Source organism: Tetranychus urticae, chromosome 2, assembly GCF_039701765.1.
Source record: "Tetranychus urticae isolate SD_2017Ah chromosome 2, NJAU_TeUrti_SD_1.0, whole genome shotgun sequence".
Classification (NCBI taxonomy): Eukaryota; Metazoa; Arthropoda; class Arachnida; order Trombidiformes; family Tetranychidae; genus Tetranychus; species Tetranychus urticae.
In genome coordinates this window covers 21,287,534-21,312,773 of record NC_142959.1, presented here as the reverse complement: position 1 = coordinate 21,312,773, position 25,240 = coordinate 21,287,534, and the positions used below count along the sequence as shown (strand labels likewise).

Here is a 25,240-nt window from a genome sequence, read left to right as displayed (position 1 = left end):
GTGAAGATGATGATGATGAAGATAATGTAATATATGGAAGAGAAAGATTATTACATCATGTCAATTTGATTGTAAACATGAAGACAAACCTACTTATATGGTTCAATTGAGTGACTACCTTGGGTCTGCTGTTATTCACACAGGCAAACATTCAAAAATAGAGTCAACAATTTTTATTCAACTTTCCTTTTTTTCCCTTTTTGTATCTCATTGGGAAACGAGAAAATGTTTTTACCTCACTTTTGTTTCCCTGTAAATCATGTTGATAACTTTCAGGGTAAAAGTTTTATTGGAACACGAAGGAGAAGAAAAAAGCTCAGATTAACAGCTAATTATACTGTTCAAGTGTCGGTTGAGATAAAAATGAAAATTTTCACATCAACTTTTCAAGTTGCTCCTTTAGTCTTGCAGTTGTTCAGCAAACATGATACAGATTGAAAGAGGATGGAGTAAGAAGAAGAGAAGAAGAAGAAGAAATACCAGAAGAAAATGATGGTGAAGATGATGGCGATGGTGAAAACATTGAGACTACATCATTTGAGCACGCATACCCTGGGGAATGAATTTACAATTTTGCGGTTTCATTGAGATTGATGATTAATCATGTTTGATGTGAGCCAAGTTGAACTGAGATTCAAGCTCTGTTAACTATATTGCAAGGGATGATTTGGGATTGCCTCGCCATCATCATCACCATCATCTTTTGCTTTTCCTCTTTTATCGTCATCTTCAAATCTATCTCTTTTTTGCCGTCCTCTCTTTGTCCAAACCTCTTTCTTCATCAACAATATCATCATTCTCTATCATCTTGGTCTCTGTCTTCAATCAGTAATCATTTTATAGGAAAATATCTTTAGGGCTTTGGTTCCTCTCATTAATTTCTGTGAATAGCTAAGTGTCAATGTGAATTGCTTCCATTTTTAGTCTCTGATAAACCTTGATGAAGAGAGCAAAAATTGAACCCTTTTTTGGCTCATCATTTGTCAATTATCTTGATCAATCAACAAACTTGACTACTGTCAGTCTCAAAAGTCTTTGTTTATTCATCAACTTTACAATTTTCCCTCCCAATCTGAGTAAACATGAATTTTCATTTTTCAAATTTTTACCTCTTTTTGTCTAAGGTTTACCAATTTTTTGATAACAAAGTGCTTTATGTTTTTCATATGTAACTTCAATGTTGACTGATTAAGGTTTCAATAGATTTATATTGACATATAAGATGATAGAAAAGATTAAGGGAAAATAATGAAGAAAAAAGTTTGTTTTTTTGCTGTAGAGTTCAAATTAAGGTTATATTGATTAACATTATAATAGACTTTTTTTCTTTTTACTTTCCCTTGTATTGTCAATTTTACCTGTAATCTGAATTGTAAAGGGTAAAGAAGGTGAAAATGAAGTTGAAAGAGGATGGAAAAAAGTAAAGAGCTAAGAAGAAGAAGAAGAAAAATAATCAAAATAATGATAATGATGATTATTCTGATTCTTTGTAGATTGATTCATGATAATAAACACATATAAACACACATACATATACACACACTTGATGTCAACTATCGATTTGAATTTCCTCTCTTAAGCTATTCAAATGTCATCATACAATTCTTGTTGTTGTGTTGACATGAAACGGGAAGAATAAAAAAAGAAAGAAGCAAAAGACAGGAAGTTACAAGAAGAATCAGTTCATCATCATCATCATCACCATGTTCAGAATGTTCAAGTCAATCTATTATTTCATTGGAGAAAAGTACAGAAGAAGAAAAAGTGGAGAAAAAAAGGCAAAAAAAACTCAGGCCAAGGCGATTAATGATGATGATGATGATGATGATGGCAATCATCATTCTTGAATAAAAGGCAGTTTTCCCTCTTTAAGCTTCGTTTATATGCTGTTGACTGTTGTACTCACATAGATATTGTAGACAGCATGAGACACACACACAACATAAAAAAAGTCACATCGCAATAATGATACCTGTCAAGATAAGAATCAATCCTTTTCTTCTAATGCCGGATGCTGAGGGTTCATTTTTATTCAGTTTCATTCAGTTTACCAGTTTTTTCTTCTTCTTTTTTCTTTTTCCATTCACACTTCACTATTTAGATGGACATGATAAGTAACGTGAAAAGTGAGCAAACTCATCTAACTCATCATCATCATATTGACTTGCATAAATTGATCTTAAAATTTAACAATATCAGCATTTCCCATCCATGTCAAAATGCAATTTAAACAAGTTTTTATAGCGATTGCATTTTAACACATTTAATGAGACAAAAAAACATAAAACACTCACTTTTGGCCAAATGTGTCTTCTGTTGAGCCCGAAATTTCAACACAGTTTTTAACAGTTTTCTTGGAAACAAAAATTTTCGGCAAAACCTTGTTTTCCTTTTCAGCGTATAACATTATTTTTACCATTATCGTGGTCTTAACAGGCAAAGAAAAAGTCAACACATTGCAATGTAGAGCTCAAACCATCAAATTGTAATGAAACTTGCATTTGAAAACTTTCAACTTTTCACACTTTTTTGCCTTTATCTTTCATCTTGCTGGGCAAAATAGTCGTGTGTCTTGATCAAGTGTGCCTGCGTTGTGTGCGTCTGTATGCTTCATCTTTTATCGTTGTAAGCATCTCTATTGCCACTTTTATTGTCAATGCAAACACAACTTATCCAATGAAGTCAATCGATATCGATTTACTCTTGACGTTTTTTTTGTTACTCATCAACTTCAGGTTCCTTTTTTGTATTGTGATGTGACACTTACAGGTTCAACATAGAACGGTGTTGATGAATAAAATTTTAAGATGAATAAGTTTTGTTATCACAGCAAGAGAAACCTTCTTTCTTTCATCTCTCACTGGGAGTTCATCCATCTCAAGTGAAAAAACATGAAATGACATATCTTTAAATTCAATCTCACTCTACTTCTCTCATCAACAACGGCAACAATATTCTCACCTTCATCTCTCAACATTGAAAAGGAAATGAAAAAAAGAGTCAAAATTTTGCAGAAAAAACGTTTACAAGATAAACTTTTAATTTAATTCCTTTTACCTGGAAATAAAATTTTTGCAAAAATCTGTAAACCTTGCCATTGAAACAGATTTGGCAAATATTGCGCTAACAAAAAGAAGCTCAGATTAAATAATCAACAGCTTTGATGATAAACAGTAGCAGTTTATATTTGGCAAGTTTAAATGATGAGCATCTTTGATCCTCATCAAGTGAGATCACGAACTTTTCAATCAACATTAAACACTGTAATGAGTCAATGAAGGGTGAGAAAAAATTGCATCAAAAAAAATCCAAATGAAACTGAATCTTGCTTTTTAATGTTTTTTCATCATCTTCATCATTTTACATTTGCCTATAACTAGATGAGACTTGCAAAATGAAAATGATGATGATGAGAACGATGAAGATCAAGATGCTTGTCTTATTTCATGAATGGCATTTGATAGGAATGAAGAAGGCGGGTGAAGGAAGGAAAAGAAAAGAAGAAAAGAAAATCACAAGAATCAAGTCTTTCAAGGAACTCCCTATCTTGTTCATGTCAGGCTCCTTGAAGACATTTTTATAGGTTTGAAATCAAAGATGATCAAGAGAGAGAAAAAGGAGAGAAGATTGTGAAGATAAGAAGATGGAAAAGAAAGAGAAGGAGGAAGAGAAATATGAAAATGTAAAGAAGTAAAAAAATTTACCTCTTTTCTGTCATCCTCATCATCATTTTACTGCTTATCTCTTTTTTCATTTCCTCCACTTTCCTCTTCATCATCATCTTTATCATCATTCACCTTATCCTCATCTTCAACTCAATCTACCTTTTACTTCTTTTTCTTTCTCATCATCATCATCATGGGAAGAGAGAGTTAAATGAATGACAGGGTTACAAGAATATGAAGAGAGAAAGGAAAAAGTAAAAGAATTGAAAGGAGAAAAAGGATGAAAAAAAAGATGAAGATGACAAGGAAAGGAAGGAGACGATGAAAAATGTCACTTGCAATGTATCCGGTTCCATGAGTTTCATCATTCCTCTGAATAACTAACAAAACTAACCGAGATTAAAATTTCTTTAATCTCTTTCTCTTACATCTTTTTTTACTTGTTCAATGCAAACACACCTTTCATCGTCATGGCAATCAGTTTTAGCAATCTTTATCAACATCTTTTTCCTCTTCTTCATCACTGATAGCATCACTTGATTCAATTGATCTTTGCAAATGAATTTACAGTCAATTGTATGTTTGTTTATGAACTTTGCATTTCTTTTCTGTTTACAATCAACTTGCCTTTTGTTCATTCCATGTTAACATTTAGTCTGGAAAATTAAGATGATTCTCATTTTATAAACAGTGTAATGATGAATATGTTGATACAAATCTGTTTACCTAATTTGATTCATTCTCTTGATCAAATTATTTCTTCATCTTATCAATTGAAATAGCAAATTAAATTACAATAACATTGATTCAGTGTATTATTAAAGAGGGGAAAAGGCTCATAACATCATGTTCATCATCTTGTTTCAGTTTATCTTTCAGATTCGCTAGTTTTTTCACTTCTCCTACAATAAATAGCATCTTGTCAACATTAGTTTTCATCAAAATGAGAAATAAAAAGAAAGAACGAAGATGAAGAAGATGAAGAAGAAGAGAAAGAAAGTAAATAAATAAGCTTAACCACAATTGAATACAAAGTTATCTTCTTCTCACTTTATTTGATGCTAAACCATCAACATAAATCGCAAGTTAATCCAATTGACACTCAAGTAAAGCTCAAACAAAATCAAACCTTAATAGTTAAAGAGCAACAAAAACAACAACATTATTATTATACTTTCATCGGTGTTTGCAATTGCAAAACCACAATTGATCCTAAAATATATTTTATTTTCATCTTTTCCTCTTGTTATCATTTTTACTCCTTCATCTTTTTCAAAATACTTTTCATGCTCTTTTCTTCCAAGTTTAACTCAACAATCTTGCTAATCTTGTCAATACTGTTAATCCTCTTGCTTGATCCAAAATAAACAACTCGAACCTCGATTATACAAGTAAGCAATTACACACTCAATATACAATTGTGATGCGTAAAATGAAAAAATTCACCATTGAAATGGTACAACAACAAACGCGAGCTTACTTTTTGTTATTTAAAATATTTACAAAGTAAAAGTGGAACCAAAGTAAATGAGGAATAAAACAAAAGTTGAAGGTGAAGATAAATCTGATAGTTTCATTGTTTTGTCATTGATATATAATGTTGACAGAAGAGGGCAAAGTTGCAGGATAAAGTCATTTTAACCTTTTAAAAATGTTTCCATTCTCAATTGGTCGGTGAAATAAGATTGAAAGTTGACCCAAGAGCCTCTTTTATCCAGTAAAACCAAAAAAGAGGCTCAATTGATGACTCAAGAAAGAAGAATGAAAATGGGCCACAAGAGATGAACAAGGATGATGATGAAGATGGAAGCAAAGAAGAGAGCAAAAGAGGGAGAAAAATGAGAGGTAAAGTTGTATCATAAAGAATGCAAATAGTGAATGGAGTAATCGATGAAGAATAAAGTGAAAAATCGATTGAAAAGAGTGCAAAAAATGAGGTTGAACATTGCAAGGCGAGCAAGAAGAAAAGACGTGAAAGAAAATGGTCACTCGTAAAGTGACCTTTAACAAGGCCAGTAAAGAAAAACTAATGAATATAAAAATTGGGTGCACGATTGAAATGGAAAAAGAGTAAAAATGGTAAATTCCAATGATAAGTTTCAAGTTTAACGGAAAACCCTATATTATGTAGATGTTCATATTTATTTATAAAAATATATATTTCAGATGAGAAAAAGTTCATCTTTCTTTGCTTTTTCCCTCTCTTATCATCTGCATCTTCGTCTCTTGTTTTGATTCTTTCCTCTCTTCTTTTTCTCTGTTCATGTTGTGTTTTTTTTCATACTTGTTCATATGAAATGGTTTACAGAGTATTCCATGTGGATCAACATCTTCTCTTCCTACTCGTCATGCTCCAAGAATTTCTCATCCAATCAATGAACTGTGAACAATATAAGGTTTGGAGATAATATTTCTCCTTGAAAGACTAACCATGCAACCAGCATATGAACAGACCAACAGTTTTTATAGTTTTTATAGACCAACAGACCATCAGCTTGATCGTCGTCAGGGCAAAGTCTTAAGTCTACGCATCAATATCAACACCGTCATCAGCCTTATCACATTTGGGTCACACTAGGCGCAGTATCAACAGCAAGAAAAAAGTAATAGATGGATTGAGCAAGAAGATTCAAGAAGTGATTCAGATGAAAGTTTCTCAACAATTTTCTCATCTTGATCAACAATCTTTTATCAATTGAACCAATAATGTTCACATTGAATCATATGTTGAAGTTGTCATTGATTGCCATTGATAATGTTTGCTTTATCAAGAGACAACTTTTTGCAAACTTCAATCATCTCAATGAGTGAAACCTTTTCAAGACTCAATTAACATAGAATCCCTTGTTTATCCTCAACTTTATCGTTTATTTTTTATCTTCAAATTAAATGTTTGGCTTTCCAGTGAAGTTTCCAACCATTTCTGAAGTAGACTCACAAAAGCAAATTATATAAACGTTTATCTTGGAAATTTAATGCACCAAATTTTTCAGGAAAAGTGGAAATATTTTTCAAGATTATTATCAAATCTTTTACAATTGATAATTCTGTTTTATGGCTAAGAAATGAATTGATAAACCATAATAGCTACCAGTTTTTATGAATTTATGCTGAATTTATCAGAACAAAATCAGCTTCAGTGGCATAAATGAAAGTCATTTTGGTCATTATATCAATAATATTACAAACGATTTGATGAAAATACAGATTTGGACTTATTGAATCAGTTATATTGTTTAGTAACTCAACGATTTTGCTTTAAAATTTTCATGATAAATCACTGTCTAAATCAAAAGTTAACCTTCAGTTAAACCAACAATTTTTTTCTTCTTCTCAAAATGATTTCAGATTGATGGTTATTTTGGGTGAAGTTTATTCAAGAAGCAGAGCAAAAGAAAAGGTGAAAAAAAGTTTGCATCTCATTGAACATACATGAGTATATCAAAGCTCATCAAACGCAATCCAAGTGAAACAATGACAACTGAACAGACTGGAAAAGAAGGGCAAAAAGATATTGAGATGACTATCATGATGATAATGCTAATGATAATATTATTTGATAGCAATTCTTACAGAATATAGGTTTTATGCTTCTTATTCTGAACTCTCTCATGAGTATCCAAGCAAAATATTCTGATTATAAGAAGGAATAAAAGGACAGAATCGACAGGGAAGAAGAATAAGAAGGAAAAGAAAAAAGAAATGAGAGAATCGAAGTAAATATTCTTTTTTAACCTGAGGTATTCTTGCGCAAAGTACAAGAAAAGTACAGTAAATAGAACGATTCTTATGTCCAAAGATGAACATTTTTTAACAGCAATTCTAAGGCCTCGGGATAAAGTAAAAGAGAGATTAAACTCACACAGTGAGTTGTTGCTTGGAGCTTTACTCTTCAGAGTAAACAAAGGTGTAAAAAAGAGAAAAGTTCCAACTGAATAACATGAGAAGTAAGAGAGATAGAATATCGTGTTTTTGTCAGGATTTTATATTCACAAAGGCAAGAAGAAAGAATGAATTTCTCTTTTTTGTTGGACAAAATTTTGCCAAAAATATACTTTCTGATTTTGTTTTACTTTTTTGACAACACTTGATCAATAGAAAGAAGAGGAAAAAAGTTTTGTCAGAACTATTATTGTAACAGAATGATAAAGTTAGATGAAAGAAGTTTCATCTGATTTTTCTATGAATTCTGTCATGTATTTATAATAATTTTGTGATCAAGTTTCTTTTAATATTGTATTGTGAAAGTTTTAGATGAAAAAAAGAGCGAGAAACTGTAATGAGAGAATGAAAAAATTCAATGAATAAGATGAAAACTATGATGATAATGATGATGATGATGAATCAATGCGAATCTGGTGAGTATATTTGAGTGAGAGAAAGTTAGATCAGTGAAGCTTAAAAATGATAAGAGAAAGAATCGGTTAATCCCTTCGCTTTAAGTCGAAAATTAAATCCGATTAAAGGTAAAAACGGAATCGGATTAAAGGTAAAAGAAATGAAAAGGAGCAGCAAAAAAATGAGAGAGAAGATTGAATGTTTGTGGAGCAACCTGATAAGTTCAAGTTGATCAATTTGATGATGAAGGATGTTCAATAAGTGATTACGTCTATTACAGGGGAAAGAATTGAAACAAGAAAAATGTTCACTTTTTTCAAAATAAGCTTTAACAGTAAAAAAAGTAACAATTTCAACATGAAATCGGATGGAAAAAGTTTGATATTTTTATGTGTCTCTTCAAGTTATTTGTGTCCATTAATCAAACCTTTCATGGAAATTTTGTCTCAAAAATGATTAACAATGAATTGACTGAAAGGAACTGTGTCCATGAAAATTTCTCATTGCCATTCACCTCTTTGTTTTCACCTGTTCACGTCCAACAATGGCAACAATTATTTGGTGAAAATGAATGAGAGAAAAAAGTTTACACAAAATCGATTCAATGAATATTCATGAAAAGAAAAACAACAAAAATTGATATAAAAAGTAATTTTGGTCCAATTTGAACCTTTTCCTTGTCATGGTTTTTGTTTAGGTGAGAGTAAAAGTTGTCAATAAAAGTTTGATATTGAATGATTATTTAAATGATTCAATGTTGTTGAGATAATTGTCAATTTGGTTGACAAAAGTTTCAAGAGATCGGGAAAAATTTAAACTTGATAACTTTCTGTATAGTCTCTGGTTGACCACAATTGGTGAAAATTTGAATCCAGTTTCTTCCTCATTCTCATCCTCGTCATTTTCATCACATTCATCATGTCAAAAACATGAGTTTATGCATTTTTAACGACACACACATGAAGAATAGGAACCTTAAATGTTTTATTTTCTTGTTCAACAACAAGAAAAGGAAACCACTTGAATTGCTATTTCTTTTGGTTCATCAAACGATGATAAAAGATGATTATGTTGATGATGTGGATGAACATGATTATGCATTTATAATACATTTGGCACTTACGCATCAATGACATCAACCTGTTTAACCATTTGCTTTTTTCCTAATATTTGTTTACAGTAAAAGTATGTCAAATTTGCTTGATTAGTTTCAACAATTGTATTTACAATTTAGCTCTGCTTATCACTTGATTTTGCATTCAACCTTTTCTTGTTGTTGTTGCTTTTTTTAATTCATATCAATATCTGAAAAGTTTATTATTAGTTTCACCATTATTTTCATTTTGTATTTGATGAATTAATTTTATGTAAACATTGAGAGTGAAGATAAAAAATTCAATATGAAATGTAAATATTCAAATTAAAAGAATCATTTTGTTAGCATTAGTTTTTTAGACTCACAATAACTGTATTCATTGGGTGCAACGAGAAAAAAAATGTCAACGATTTACATTGAAATGTGTAATAATTGACTGAGTTTCAGCTGCTTTTGCATTAATTTTTGAAACAATTGGGATAACTTTATACTTTTGATTTTCAAATAGAAGGCTGAATAGACAGAATTTTTTGAAAACCAATAAGAATGATAAAATGAAAATGATAAGAGAAAAGTATTTTTTTTGCTTCAAAAAATGGTAACGATACAATTGCAAATCATAAATCTAAATCTCAATTGAAATGTAATAAACTTTTGCTTTCCATTTCTATGTGAAAGTGTGTTTGATATTGTGAATGAAGAGAGGAATGAAGAGAGAAAATGTTAATGTGATTTGAGGAAGTGAAGAGGAAGAGAAGAAAAAAGTCACCGAAAAATTGTTGGTTCCTGTCGAATACAGAAGACAATTAATTTGAACTTTTTTTCCTTCTTCTCTATCTTATTTAGGTTGGAATGAGGCTCATTCTGAATGCATTTACCAATTGACATACGCGTGTTAAATGTCTGTCACAGTTTTGTGCAAACGCGTGCAACCAATCAGATAATAATACTTCTTAACTTGATAGAGTCGGAAAACAAAAAAAAATACGTAATGGGATAACAAAAGAGTAAGGGGGAAATGAAGATGATGTTGGTTGACATGAAATTGAGAAGAGTTATCTGCGTGTGACTTGATGATAAGAATCGGTTACTTTTAGTCAAATCTTTTTACCTTCTTATCGAGTAAACCAAGTGAAAGACTATTACTATTATATATATTTTTTGTCAAATTCAAAGTTACAATTGTTCGCAATTTTTTACTTCTTTTCAAAATTACTAGCATTTATCATTAATGTTGCTTTTCCTTTGCCAGTATTCACTTGAACTATTCCTCTTGATCTGGTGTTGACCTGATTGTTCACATTGGTTTGATTCAAGTTCAAGAGACTGTTCAGTTTAAAGACATCATTAGCTTATTTGCATCATTATTGTGACAGCAAGTTGATAAAGATGAAAAAAGTTTTAGGATAACATTGACATAATTGATGATTAACTTTTACTTTCTCTGAACCTGATTCACTGAACAGATAAGATTACGTAAATTTTGTACGAAAGCTCACATTATTCGAAGGGTCAAAAATGCTAATTAGTGTAACTTTGAGTTTAATGTCATACAATATTGGATCAAATATAAAATAAATGTCCATTCTTCATGGTTCATAGACTTGAGCTCAAGATTCATCAAATGACTTGAATGAGTATTTCTCCGAATAATCAGTCCATTTACATTTCAACCTCAACATTGTAAGTTTCATGACGAACTTAGTTCTTATGATGATTCATTTTCTTACTTCAAATGTCTACAGATAATGTCTATTGAAACACTATTTCAAGTTTTTGCTTGATCAACTCAAAGTGAACAGAAGATAAAACAATTTCACCTTTTTTGCTGCTCATTTTAAGGGTTGATAATGTTTGTTTTATCTTACCTTTTTTCCGTTGGCGAATCAAACAGGTTTTCAAAGGCAAATTTGACTCATCTTGAGTTAATGAAACTGAGCAGCTAATGACTTATTTTGCCAAAAAAATCAGATTCAAATTATTTGAGCACTTTGTTATCTAACTAAAAAGACAATTACCAAAACTGTAACATAATCACCAGAAAATAGATTGAATTTTTGTGTTCAGGTAACAGTTATGAAATTGTTACATTTGATAAGCAATAAAGTTATATAAAAATTTTCACAAAAATCTATTTAAGTAGATTTTCAATGAAAACTATAAATGAAAGTGAAAAATTAAAATTAGACATTTCTGATGAAACTTTTTTACCGTAAAATATTTTTTCAATGATAAGTCTGTAAGATCAATTTAAAGGGATTTCACGTTTAGATTGTGTTTTTGCTGGACAAAAGTGATTATCACTGGAAGCATTAAGTGAAACGATTATAATCAATCTTACAAAATATTGTTACTAATATATTAATATCTCTCTTTGGACTAACTTTGCGTTTTAGCTATTTTCAGATTGGGTGCAAAAAAAGATGAAATACAAATGATATAAAAGCTGTTGATAAGTTAACATCAACAAGGGTGTTAAAAGCATCATTGGTATTTTGAGCTTCTCTTTTTCATTGCTATTAAACCTGATCCTTGATTATTTTGGGTTTCTCTCTCTCTCTCTTTCTCTCTGCTTTCACCTTATCATTCATCATGATAATCTGATGATAATATTTTTTCCCTTTTTAAAAGTGTAAGATATACTTGTTGATGATGATTACCTCACGCTCATTGACTATCGATCAACAGTAAACAGTATGAAAAGAATAAGATGAAAGTTGGGATGCTGATGAGGATGGTGATGAGAGAAAGGTGAAACAGGTAAGAAGAAAAATCAATGTCAAGGTTGAAGAGAAAAAAGTTGCTGCTTAGGTGACAGGTTATCATCAAGAGAGGACCTCTGTTAGTATAATAAGCAGCACTTTTTTCAGAGGTTCATTCAGTAACATTGAATCAAATTCATTTGAAACGTTATAACATTGATGAATTTCAAGTGTCAATCATTGTAACTTTTAATTGGAATGGATAACTTGAGAAAATATAAAATACAGAAAAGGGAGAAGAGACAAAGAAAAAGTGACAAAAAAAGAGTTGAAAAAAGTTTGGATTGACGAAGGTGAAAATTGATTAAAGCTATCATTTGCAATTATAAATAGTTTTGATGAGTTTTTCCCTAAGATTTGAAACTGCAAAACTTGAAACATGATGGACAAATGTGTCTACTTAAAAGTTTGTGCATCTCAATAACATGAATATTGAAACTAAGAATTAGTTTGTGATCAAAACTCAAAAGTTCAATTAAAATAAGTTTATCATTTTATCATTCAAACTGTAAATGTAAGTGTTTGTAATTGCCATTGATTTTACAAGCTGATTGATTTAAACCTGACGGGACGAAAAGAGCGAAATAAAAGTTTCTAAAAGTTCATCAATCAGGGTAAAGGTGAAACTTGGTCATCATTATGATGGTGCTAATATTTGATAAAAGGTGAAATTAGAAGAGATTCTGATTATGACTCGGGTGAGAGTGAAAGCGTGAGACTGCAAAGAGACAGTGGATGTAAATGGTGATGATAAAATGGAAGATCAATCAAGCATGATAATACCTTTAGGAAGAAGAAAGTTAGCTGTATTAGAAGATAAATCCTACCAAAAGACTTTCCAGAATTTCTTTCAACCTTCCAAGCAGAATGTTACTTAGAAGACTTAAAAAACTCTATATCAATGTTGTTAATCTTCCCTTTTCATCCTTCTCATCCTACTCATGGTTGCTTTCTCCCTCAGCTTCTTCATCTTCTCAATAGACAATTTCCTTACAGATTAAGTCGAAGGCTTAGTCGAAAAGCTTTACAAAGTATCAGCAAATTCATCAACATTCATTCAGATATTTTTCAAATTTTCATGACATTTCAACCTCTTTCTTTTCAACAGAACTTTTCTTTTTCTTCCTTTTCAACTGTTTCATCTTGAGCTGATAAAGTGAAATGAAAAAAAAGGATAAATCAGTTACTGTTGTTTTTATTCTCTCATCTCTCATCATCATCATCTTAAGACTTATTGCAATCATATTAATAACAAATGCAGTAAAAGATAACTCAATACTCAATTCCGTTTTCCCTCTTTTCATTTATTCACCTTTTTTTACATCTTATCGTATTCATCCTCTTCATCCTTTATCATCTTTTTGGTTGAAAAAAATGATAGTAAAAAATGGAAAACAAAATGGCAAAATTAACTGAATCATTTAATTTATTTCGTGATGATAAATGAAATAAGAACGTCTTTGCATTATAACATCAACATGGTAAAGCTGAATTTGAATGGAGAAAATCTCAGAAGAAGAAATTTGAGCGAGAAAAAGAAACAGGAAGAAAAACGAATAAAAAAAGTAACTTGAACGAAGTTTCATAAAACTCAATGAAAATCAATTAGTTTTCTTTCCTTCTTATTTCAAGTTATTCATTCTTATTGGAACGTTACAACGTTTCGTCACAGCGTGAACAACTTTAAAGTAACTTTGCTGGTTCCATGATATTTGAGTAAACATAATAGCAATGATAATAAATGTTGAATTAAAGAGAGTAACCACTTAACCATAAAACCATACAATATGACCACAAGTTGCTAAAAAATGAGAGATTAATGGTGATAATTTTCTTCTTTTCTTAATATTGCATAAAGCATGATGATGATGATGATGAAGGGAATGAATGGTTAAGAAGAAAAAAAGTTGAGAAAATGTTTACCCAAGAGTAACCATGAAATGGTTATACATTATTTTCATGTAGAGTGACCACAAAATGAGTTTACATGATCATTATAAACATACTCATAATAATCTTTTGCCAAACAAATAAACAAATAAAAGTGTTACTTGTGATGTAAGATGATCTTTATCATGGGAACAAATGAAGTTTTGAGAGAAAAAAAAATCTTCATTTTTTCTCTCTTGCTTTACTCTTTTCAAAATCAAATATTACAGGTAACAACAAAAAAATTATGGGCAGTTCAGGGTGGATCAAGTTTTAATGCTTAGGAACCACATAATTAAAGGTCATCTTTACAGTAGTAGTTTGCCTTTTTTGCCTGCTTTTTACCTTTAAATTTTTACTCAAGAAGGAGAAAAGGTAAAACGAAGGAAAACTTGAAAAGTTTCGCATTTTAACTGTGAAAAGGTGAAAATGATGATGATCATCATCATGACTTTGGTGTGAAAGATTTGCTATGAAAAAAGCTTTGTTTAGCCTTTTTATATAAAAGGTTATCATATACATACAATCATATTTGCACAATGATATTATCATTATTTGGATGATAAAGAAGAGGGAAAAAAACTGAAAGTTACTGACGAGAAGCTTAAGCTTTTGAAATTGATGATGATGATGAGGCATGAAAAGGAAGACCACAAGAAAGTAGTAAGAACTCTTGGGAGGAAGAGAAAGAAGAAGAAGATAATGACCAGGTTTAGGTTTTATCTAATGATAGATATGGTTGAATATAATGTTAGGTCTTGAAAGGTCATTTTGGCTTCTTTTTCATCAGCATCTTGGTGAAGCAAATTCATGCCCAGAATTATGCTTTTCTTACCTTTTAGTAATAATAGTAATAATGATAATGATGATAATACAAACACTATTATCATTATAAGCCGAAGGGTTTTAGCTTCTTCATTTTTCACTCACAGAATAGTTCACTTTAAGATTGAAATTTTAACGGAAGCAACTCATGATGATTGTCCAAGTTGATGATGATGATGGTTTTATAAAGGATTAAAGTGCGTTGGTTAAAACAATAATTGCTAGGTTGGCTAAAGGTTAACTACTAATAACTATCAATGGTTATACAAACAAAACTTAGCGGTAAAACAACAAGTTTTGTTTTATTATTAAAACAACAACGTAAATGTTCATTGATAAACATTTAAACGGCTTCGAGTTTATTATTGACCTTTTCAACTTTCCTTTTAACCTCAAGTTTAATGTTTTTGTTTTACTTGGCTTTGCTTTTTCGTTAATCATTTTTTTTACTGCAATATTGATGATAAAAGATGATCAAGTTGATGATGAAGTATTCTCGTTTCGTATCATTACTTTTCAATATGATTAGATGAAAATTTTTTCAGGTTAAAGAACCAACAACTTTTCATAGATTCAAACGGAACTTTCGTTCAACCGAAACGAACTACGACCAAGAAAGCAAGAAAAAAGTTGAATCATGATTCTCTCATTTCTCTGCTGTTTTTTTTGTGTTGCCTAACATTCAATTTTCATCATCGTTCTAATAAGTATTGATAGTTTTGTTCATCTTTTTTTTCGTTTCTTCCACTTTTCATGGTTACCTGTTGAAGAAATGATGTCTTCATCTCAGGTAATTTACTTTCATCATTTGTTTAACTTGATGTTTGTTCAAACAGATTGTTTTTCACGTTGTTAGGCCTAATTAAGTTAATCATCCGTCAAAAGAAAACTTTCCTCTCCTTCTCATCATACAAAACCAATGTTGACGCTGTTGATAATATTAATCTTTTGCACATAAAAAACGCATAACCAGCAAACCAGTCAACACCTTTTTGCTTTTGACCTTTATAATATTACACATAATGCTCATAACAATTATTGTAAATTTTACCCTCTCCAAGCTCAAAGATCACATTTCACTAGCTACTTGTTGAAGGTTTTTTTAGTTGTTTTTGCTGTTCTGTAAAAAAAGCTAAAACCAATGAGAACAACTGAAAATCAAAGTTCAAAAATTAGTGTTTAAAGTAATCAATATTACAGTCTTTCTTATTTATGGTTAAACTTTTTCTCAGTGTTGATGAATTTTCAGTGCAATGAAGTTGATTGAAAAATTGTAAATTTACTTTGGGAAGTAATTAAACAATCAACTGATAATTTATTGTCACAATGAACATTTAATGTCTTCAGGCTAAGGAGGAGATTAAAGTTGTAACAGGAACAAAAAATAGATTATGATGAGGATGATGTTGATGATGATGATGATGGGCATCATCATCTTCTTGTAATACTTGTGATCATTGAAAGGACAATCCTCTCACTATTTACACAGTCAATCGTCACTCTGTATGAGGTCGACCACCAACCTGAATAAATACTGTTCAAAATGATTACTCAGAATGGTATTTAGTTGCATTACTCTTTTCACTTTAACCAATAATATGGATAAGATTATTGCTATTATCATAAGCTATTAGCATTCTGAATATCTTCATTGATGATAATAAAATTGCAAGTGAAAGAAAAGCTTGATTAATTTGAGCTGTGTTAAACCGTTGGAATAGCTCATCAAGAATCATGTTCAAATGGTAAAAGGAGAAAAGGTAATAAAAAAAGAAAGAGTAAGAAGATGAACATGAAAATAAAAGGAGTGAATAAATTGAAGAGCAAAGAGTTGAATGATAATTGATTGAGATCTAATGATGAATGTGCAAAGTTAACTTTTTTGTCTTTATTTCAAAACTAATAAAGTATTAATAGAAATATTTTCAGTGAAAAGACCGTTTTTCAAGTTTAGTTTGACTATAAAGATGTTAATTTGTATAGAGTTGCAAGGATTTCACTTGTGAATGTGAATCTAACAGTAAATCAAACAACAATTTAACATTATTAAAGAGCGGAAAAACTGAATTGAACAACTATTTGGATGAAACAGCATTATCATTATGATTGTTAATCGTCAATTTTACACAACCTCTATCATCTGAATGTGCTATTTCAATAATGAAAACTACTTTAGCCGACTATTCAAAGTCATTGATTATTATCTTCATCATCATTTCAACAATGAAAAGGTAAAAAAGAGAGAAAGAACTTTCATCTTTTCCAATTCAAGTATACCTTTTTTTTCTTTCCATATTATCTTAAGATAATGATAGGTGATGATGAAGTTATCAGAAGAAAAAGTAGGCAAAGAAAACTCTCACTCAGTCTATCATCATCATCAACCATTATTTTTTACTATTCAAAGTGGTTCAAAACAATCAATTGGACGATTCAAAGAAATCATCTGACAATGTTTCCGTTCTGCTTTTCCCATAATCATTGAAAACAGGCAAAGTAAATAAGTTTCAATAATGAAAGAAGACTCAAAGAATTGATGAATTGATAGTTTTTCATGGAAATCAATAACGGATCTTTATCATAATAACTGTGATTCTCAACAAAGTTTCACAAACATTTGTTTGATTGGACTAATTTTGCCATTCTTTTCCTTTCATTTGACTGTTTCAACTTGAATTTTGTAAAAATTGTTGCTCATCACAAGACCATTGGCAACAAGTAAAAAAATGAATAGCAATTAAAGGTAAATTAGCAGGCAAACTAATTGCAACAAATGAATACGATAATAACAACAAATGTTAATAATAAATCAACTTGTATGATAACAATTTGAAGAATCGTTTTTTGCTTTACTTTTGCTACAGAAAAGCTAATCTTGTTTCCTGTCTATCTTTTGTTGTTGCTGTTGTTGTTGTTACTTTTCACTTGATTAACTCAGAGTAGCAAGGATGATGATGAAGAGTGAGAGAAGGAAAAAAATAAGAGAAAGGATGAAAGATGATTATGAAGAAGAAGAAAAAAGAGCAAAAGGAAAGCAAAAAATAGCAACAAGCAAACTCCATTGGAAATTAAACTTTGGTTTGAAGACCTTGCCTTAGGTCATTTGTTGCTTTATATATTGATGATGTTGCTCTTGCTGTGTTGCTTGTTACCTTTTGTTGTAGTTACCATTGATAACGTTTAGACGCGTGAATAGATTCGATATCTATTGGTGATTCGCTATTCATCATCATCATCATCATCATGTTGCTCTTCGTCTTCAACTCATCCATTTTGTTTTCTAATTTACTTTCGGTAGAGTTTACCTTTGGTAAGAGAAATAATGATGAATGAATGAATAGCGAACAAGAAGATGATGATGTTGATGAAGACAGAGAGAAGAGAAGAAGAGAGAAGAAGAGAGAAGAAGAGGAATGAAAAGGTATAAAACTAGTTAAAAAAAGGAAAGCAAGATAACAATAAGAAAACTGGGCGAGATAAGGTAATATAAGTTTTTGAACGGAAATAGGTTGATCGACCCATTGGTTACGATGTGCACACTCAAATACACATACCAAGGGTAAAATGTAACCCGAAAAGATATATTTATATAAATATAAAAAAAACAAGCAAAATGTTACTTTTTTCTGGTTTTTTCCCAATAAAATAAAGCCTGAAGCGATAGGAGTTACAGGAAAAAAATAATAAGAAAAATGATAAAAAAAAGCAAACGCAACGAAAGCCGAATTCGGGTGAGGCAAAGAAGCTTAGTTATGGGATTAAATAATATCAACAAAGCTATGAACCACAGAATGTAATGAAGAGAAAATATTTTTCATCTTTTCTCTCTTTAGTATAGAAATATTTTTCTTTTATTTTTTCTGCTTTTCATTATCATCTTCTGAATAATATTTCAAATTTTTCTTCCTTTCCTTCCTTCAACATCATCTTTCTTCTTGCACTTCAGAAGGCGGGTTAAAAAGCAGGTTAAAAAGCGTTGGTTAACCGCGAACAGCTCATAATATTATTAATAAAATGATAATGATAATAATGAGAATAACAAATTTTTTTGTTAACCTTGGGAGTGAAAAGGTGAAGTTGAAACAGTAAAGTAAATAACATTTTTATTATTTTCTTGTTGTCTTATCAATATAATAAGCAATAATCTTAAGGCGTTTTGGGCTTGAAGCAAAAATGAAGATGCTGATGATGATGACGCTTCAGAATATTTTAGCTCAATAAATTTATCTATAACACTTCATGTGTGTGTTCAGAATTAAATCAAGAGAATCTGTCAACTTGAGTCAACCAATTGATAATCAACTGTAATTATGTAAATTTGTGAAAAACCTTTCTTGTGGTCTCAACGTCTATTCATATTTTGAAGCATTCTGCTCATGATACTGAAAGGTATTGTGTGAGTGTGTTTTCATATGTTTTAATGAATTCAGAATAATGTATTACAAGGAAAATGCAATCTGCTTTTTCGATTGTTGTTGATTCTTGTTTAGAATTTTTCTGTTTTCAGTTGTTTTTTTTCTGTTTACACCTTCATCCATTCTTGTATTATTCAATGAATTTGAGATTACTTTTAACACTCACGAGATTGTTAAAGGTTTATATTCATCTTCATCATTATCATCATCATCAACACCATCTTGCTGCAAATTTTAATAGCTTCAAGTAATTAACCAATCACGGTTTCAGGTGTAACTTTAATTTTCATCATTGGCTACTCGTTTTTTTATAACATTTTTCAATAATATTGCAATCATTGTTATTCATTGTCTTTTGTTTTTCAAATCCTTTTTTCGTTTTCTTCTTGCTATCTGTTATGTTTAACCAAATCTGATTACTATTATTACCATTTCAAGTAGTTGATGGACACTCATGATTTATGGGACAATTATGAGCTTTACAATGAACAACTTCCTGAAATGAAATGTTTTTTTGTTCATATTCATACGAGGAAAAGTTTGCATGGTAAAAGTTGCATTGTTGTTATTAACTGTTGAGGTAAAAAGATTTATTTTTACCTTCAAAATTTAACACAAAAATGAAGCTTTTGATACAATTTGAATAGTGATTAAAAACAAATGATTCATCATTTTTGTCAATTTACTTTGTTTTCCTTGTGTTTAAAGTGAGATTTTTTTGACGATTCAATTATTATTGTTTGGGAAATTGAAAATTGAATGATAAATTTAAAGCTATGATAAAGGGTTATTTGAATGAAATGGGAATTATTTGGTCTTGTTCTGTTGGATTGGTGAAAAAAATATTCAGGGAATGAGAAAAGTTTGCAAAAAAAGTGATTTAAGGGAGAAATGAAGTTTTTATTGAGAAAATGAATGCAAGTGAATAAAAGAAAATCTATTTTGATTATCTGTTGATTGTAGAGTTTGATATTTGGTCGAGTTAATTAAAATTTGCAAGTGAATGCAAAGTAAGACTGAAAATTAAGTTATTCTCATTTGATCAGGTAAGAAAATGAACAGAAGAAGAGAACAGATAAAAGTAAAGAATCAAAAGAAATGTTGAAAAACGTGAACAAAAAGATCGCAATGATGATATCTTGCAATTGAATTAATTGAATAATGAGAAAAGAAAAAGAAGATGAAAAGTTTTCAGGTAAAATTTCAAGTTTCAGTGCAAATATGAATCTTAATTTAAAACAGGGCAAGGCATCATTCTATCATAGATATGAGTTAACTTGATAGGAATCATGATGAGTGACAATGAAAGAGTGACAATGTTTAATTAAAGGGCAACAAAGCGACTGAAAGTTTTGCAAAAAATGGGAGTTATCAGGTTTCTCTTTCAATGCAAAATGCATTGAGTTGAAGATAAAAAAGTTGCTGATTTTTGACCGAATCGGTGTTGATCATCCTTCATGATGTACATCAGGGTTTCACCTTAATCCAGGGCTTTGGACTTTGACTAACTGGTGAGTGAGCAAGTTGGGTAAAAGAGAGAAAAAACTTTTTTTTTAAGGTGAAAAAAGTTGCTGCAAAGTTTAAAAATTATCCTGAAAAAAGTTTCCAGCATGAGACTGAAGGTAACTGGAAAACAAAAAAAATATCTAAAACTTTCTTACAACTTTTAGGTTGTTGCAAAGCAAAAAGTATTGAGGATGAAAAAAAGTTGAAATAAATAAATTAAACAAGTTTGTGAAACTGTGCGTTACTAGAAGTTGTTGCTGTGAAGAAGCATTCATGATGACGATGGTGATGATGATGATGAAGATGGAGAGGTAACACTAGTGAGCCTGAGAGAGGTTTGGAAAAAAAGATGCAAGAAAAGTGGAAAAAAGGTGAAAAAGATTGTTGATTACAGGTTTCGTTTACTTAATCGAGTCAACACATTTTTGGCTGCTTTTTTTTCCTTCTTTACATCAACCTGCTACAGCTACTTTAAGATGAAATGATGAAGAGGATGAGGAGATAGTGATGAGTACGTCAAGGATCATCATTGGAAAAGTTGTTTAGCTTTTTTGCTTTCCTCATCTTGTTTCACCCAAAGAGTATTGCACTTTTTGGTTACTTTCATGAGTCCGTTGTTTCACGATTTTTTTGTTACTTCACTTTTCTTTAACCATTTTTTTGTTGTTTAACCAAAATTTGCAAACATCATCAATACCATCTTTAAAATTATCCTCAAGATCATCATCAACATCATCATGAACAACGCGTGATAATCTGACAGGTAAAAGAGGATGATGGTGAGAATGAGAAGAAAGAGGCTGACGAAAAGAGGCAAATATTTAGATGTGAAAAGAAATGAAAATATCGGGAAAAGATAAAGATGGTCAAATGTAAATATGTAAAAATAGATGACCTTTAGTGGTAGCAGAGAAATGGTTCAGTTGAAAGGTTAAGAGTAAATAAAAAGGTTTAAAAAGGTTTTTGTCAACAATTTAAACAATGAAATGATTGCTTAAATTTGATAAACTCGCTGCCATTGTGTCAAGTTGTGTGTGTGTGAATACCCACAAAGGGTCAATTGAATGACCATTGACACAGTTACACATCCACCCACTATCATCAACAGTTGAACCATCATTTTCAACATCATTATCTTCATCACTATCATCAACAATTAGATTATTTTTGCCACTCATCAGTTTACCTTTTTATCCTTCTCTCACTCTTTTCACTCAATCCATTCCATTCCATCTCCACATCATCATCATCATCATCATCAACATCTCCACCTTCTACTCCTCCTTCTTCCTCCTCTTTTGGTCCTCTCTATCGGTCAACCGTAAGGCCAATGGTGTGACCCTTTCTTCGATAATATTTGTTCGCCTTCTTTCATCATCTTCATCTCTTTCTGTTCATCTCTTGAGGGTAAAATAAGCAGTAAATAAGCAGACACATCACACAAGCACACAAATAGTGGGGTCAACTGTATATTTAAAGGATCACAAAAGTATTCATTTTGTCCGGCATCAACAGTGACCATCATAAACAACAAACGAACTGTTAACCTTTACTTTTGCCTCTTCAACTTGAAATTTCCCAAAATAGTCTATTCTCAATGAGATTTACAGTAAAGGTTGTTACTCACTATTCAGAGAGTTTACTTTTCCTTAATCTTCATCATCTTTAATCTAACCTCACCAGTGTTATTGTCACACATTCATTCTGCTCATTATCATCATCATCTTTCTCTCTGTTTCTCTGTGTTTTCTGGTCAAAAATTGTCTTTTAAAACGACTTAACTTAATCTCTCCATTGATTCAAATTTTCATTCATGTCCATTGATTGAACAAACGCAAGTAAAAAGTAGATGATCACAATCAGTAAACAATGCAAACACAAAATGACAGTAGACAAGATAATTATCAGCTTGCAAAGTGATACGAAAACTTGAAAGTTATAGTCAAACGCTAAATAGTAATATAAATGTCAAATTGTCAAATACAAAAAGGTTGTAAACAGCAAACAAACAAACAAACAAAAGTGTTAAAAAACTATTTATCGTTATGGGTTTACATTTATTTACATAACTTAAACGATCAGCTGAAAGAAAAATAAAAAAGTAGTAAATCTTTTTCTATATCATCAACATCATCGTCATCATCTTCTTCTTCCAGGAAAATGTTAAGAGGAAAAGACAGAAAAGCTAAACATCTTGGCAAATATTTCTATGATTTGGTCAATTGAGTCTTTGCATACTTGACCTTAACCTCGATTTTTTTGCCTCATCTCACTGACCCTAGAAAGGCAAGGAAATTAGGCAAAGTTAAATGTTATTTAAGCACAAAATTAGCATTGAAAATGCAATAAAATGAGCAATGTAAACTTTCTTTTCTTCAACTTTTCTTGCCTACAAGTGAAAGTTATCGATTTTACAGCAACACTTCAATTTGTTTGTTGATTTTTGCATTTTTGCCTGATACATTTTGCAGAATCTTTTTTTCTTTCGTGTTTTTTGCAGCAAATTATTGTGATGTTCACTTGTCTCGAAGCAAAAGTAATGTTCATCAGTTTAACAAGACAACATCAACTAATAAACTTTGAGTTTATTAGTATTTATTTTGGCTTTAACAACCAATAACAATCAGTCAATGTCTTATAACTACCAAGTACAAGCAAAGAAACGAGACTCAAATTTCCTCTTTTGTTCAACTTGTCCCAGCAGTAAAAAACACTAATTATAGTTAAATTAATTGCCATTCAATGCAATTACAGATTACTTTAACTTGCATATTATCAGAGTTGGGACAATATTTTTATACCAGTAACACAATAAGAAACGTTCATTTAGTTTTCATTGTTTCAACTCTTTTCTGTATCTCTTTGTGACTTAACATACAGCATTGGTACTAAATATGTTATCCATACTTTTCATTTGGACTCAATCTTTCTATGATACTTTATTTGTATCTAACTCTGAATCCAATGCAATCACAGTTTAACTGCATATCATCATGATTTAAGTGTTAATGAAAGTAAGTGGTTTACCTTGACTATGCCGACTTGTTGTTAGATAATCTCTTTTACAAAGTAAACGATTATCAAGAATATAAAGTTCATCTCCTGTTGACAATTCTTTATGACAATCAACACAAGTAAAACATCGAATGTGATAAACATTGTTTCGAGCCCAACGAACATAATCTTCAGGAAATATTGCTTGTGAACATCGGGCGCATTTTTTACCAAATCGTCTAATTAATTGGCACAAGATGGTTATTGGATCCATGAAGTTGTTTGTTGAAAGCAAAGATGATTATGGTCATAATAATGGTTATGATGGTGATGGAAACACGGATGAAGACGAAGAGAAAAATTGGTCCGTTAAATAAGTGATCGAAGTGAGACAATGGTCAAGAGTGAAAGAGAAGAGGGTTGACTTACTTGAAGAAATCTTGTTTACAAAATAATTTGCCATCACGAGAGTAACATTTTTCCGTTAACTTATTTTTACAATCAAAACATGCAACACAATAAGTGTGCCAAGTACGGTCAAGTATTTTGTCCAAGAAGCGGTCTTTAATGGGCTGAGCACAACCTTCACAGGAAACCATCTTCATGATGATGATGTTATTTACAAGCCCATGAAACAGAGAAATACGATGAACACGGCTTAAGTTGAGTTAAAAGGGTTTGACAGACGATGTTGTTGTTGTTGGTGGTGATGATGATGTATCAATTTTGGATTAAGAAACACTGGAATAACAAATGAAGAAAAAACGAAACAAAAAACAAACCATAAACAGAACTCTCTTATTCACAAAATTTTGGACAAATTAAGTGTAAAAATTAGAAGCTGATTGAAATGATAAAAAAAGAGGTAACATTGGAACAGAAAACACAGCTGAAGATATTGACACACACTGAAGTTAAGCTAAGAAGAAGAAACTGAATACAAAAAAGTTGTCAGAAGGCAAAAGGTACAAGTTGAAGAACGATTTTGATCAACAAAACATAAAAATCAACTTGATTATGAATAAAATGATGAATGAATTCAGGTGGTTATTTTGATGGTAAAACAATGGTAGGCCAGAAGAACACAAGTTTTTTAGCGCTAAATCAACAAATGATGATACATACGATTATTATCGATGATTGTCGTCGTTTCTATTATTATTGTTGCTGTTGTTGATGTTGTTGGTGCTGGTGGTTTTTGTTGTTGCTAAAGTTGATAATGATATTATTCTTGATATTAGCGGAAAGAGGGAGTTTCGAGTAAAGCCGGTTCTGCAGGAGAGAATTTAATCGAAGAAAGAGAAGAAAGAAAGAGAAAGATGTAAGTCCAAATAAACAACAAACAAAAGGTGAGAGACTTTGGCAAAAAAACAACTTCTCGTTCACAATATTCAACTCTCAACATCAACATCATCTCAAGCATCTCTCAACAGCAGCATGAAAATTTACCTTCAATACGGTTGCGTTTAAAACTGGGTCACGCCTTAGACCATTATATAACCAATCGAGGGATTGTTGAGGTGGAGTTTTTTGCCAGTTCAAAAAACAAGGTAAAAGTAAGAGCAAGAAGATGATGAAGATAGACACTGTGAGAGAGGGAAAGGGAGAGAGAGAGAGAAGAAAAAATAAGATGAGAAAAAGATGAAGAAGAAGAAGAGGTAAAGAACAAAAAATGCTTTGTATGAACTTCTTTTTTTTCTCAATAGTCTA

At 30.9% G+C, this 25,240-nt stretch overlaps 2 protein-coding genes across 21 annotated transcripts in view; one reads left to right on the top strand and one right to left on the bottom strand.

The window, feature by feature from the left end:
- Positions 1 to 25,240, top strand: part of LOC107371855 (uncharacterized) — a 135,597-nt gene that overhangs the window by 29,213 nt on the left and 81,144 nt on the right. The window lies entirely within an intron of this gene.
- Lim1 (LIM homeobox 1) overlaps positions 1 to 25,240 on the bottom strand; it is a 52,774-nt gene that overhangs the window by 19,906 nt on the left and 7,628 nt on the right. For all 20 annotated transcript variants that reach the window (XM_089266917.1, XM_025162798.2, XM_089266918.1 and 17 more), the window contains 4 exons: positions 24,980 to 25,116; positions 24,656 to 24,802; positions 23,960 to 24,271; positions 23,564 to 23,769 (listed from right to left, as the gene is read on the bottom strand). In XM_089266917.1, coding sequence (XP_089123043.1) covers positions 23,564 to 23,769; positions 23,960 to 24,135 — 382 coding nt within the window. In that variant the 5' untranslated portion in view covers positions 24,136 to 24,271; positions 24,656 to 24,802; positions 24,980 to 25,116. The remainder of the gene's footprint in view (positions 1 to 23,563; positions 23,770 to 23,959; positions 24,272 to 24,655; positions 24,803 to 24,979; positions 25,117 to 25,240) is intronic.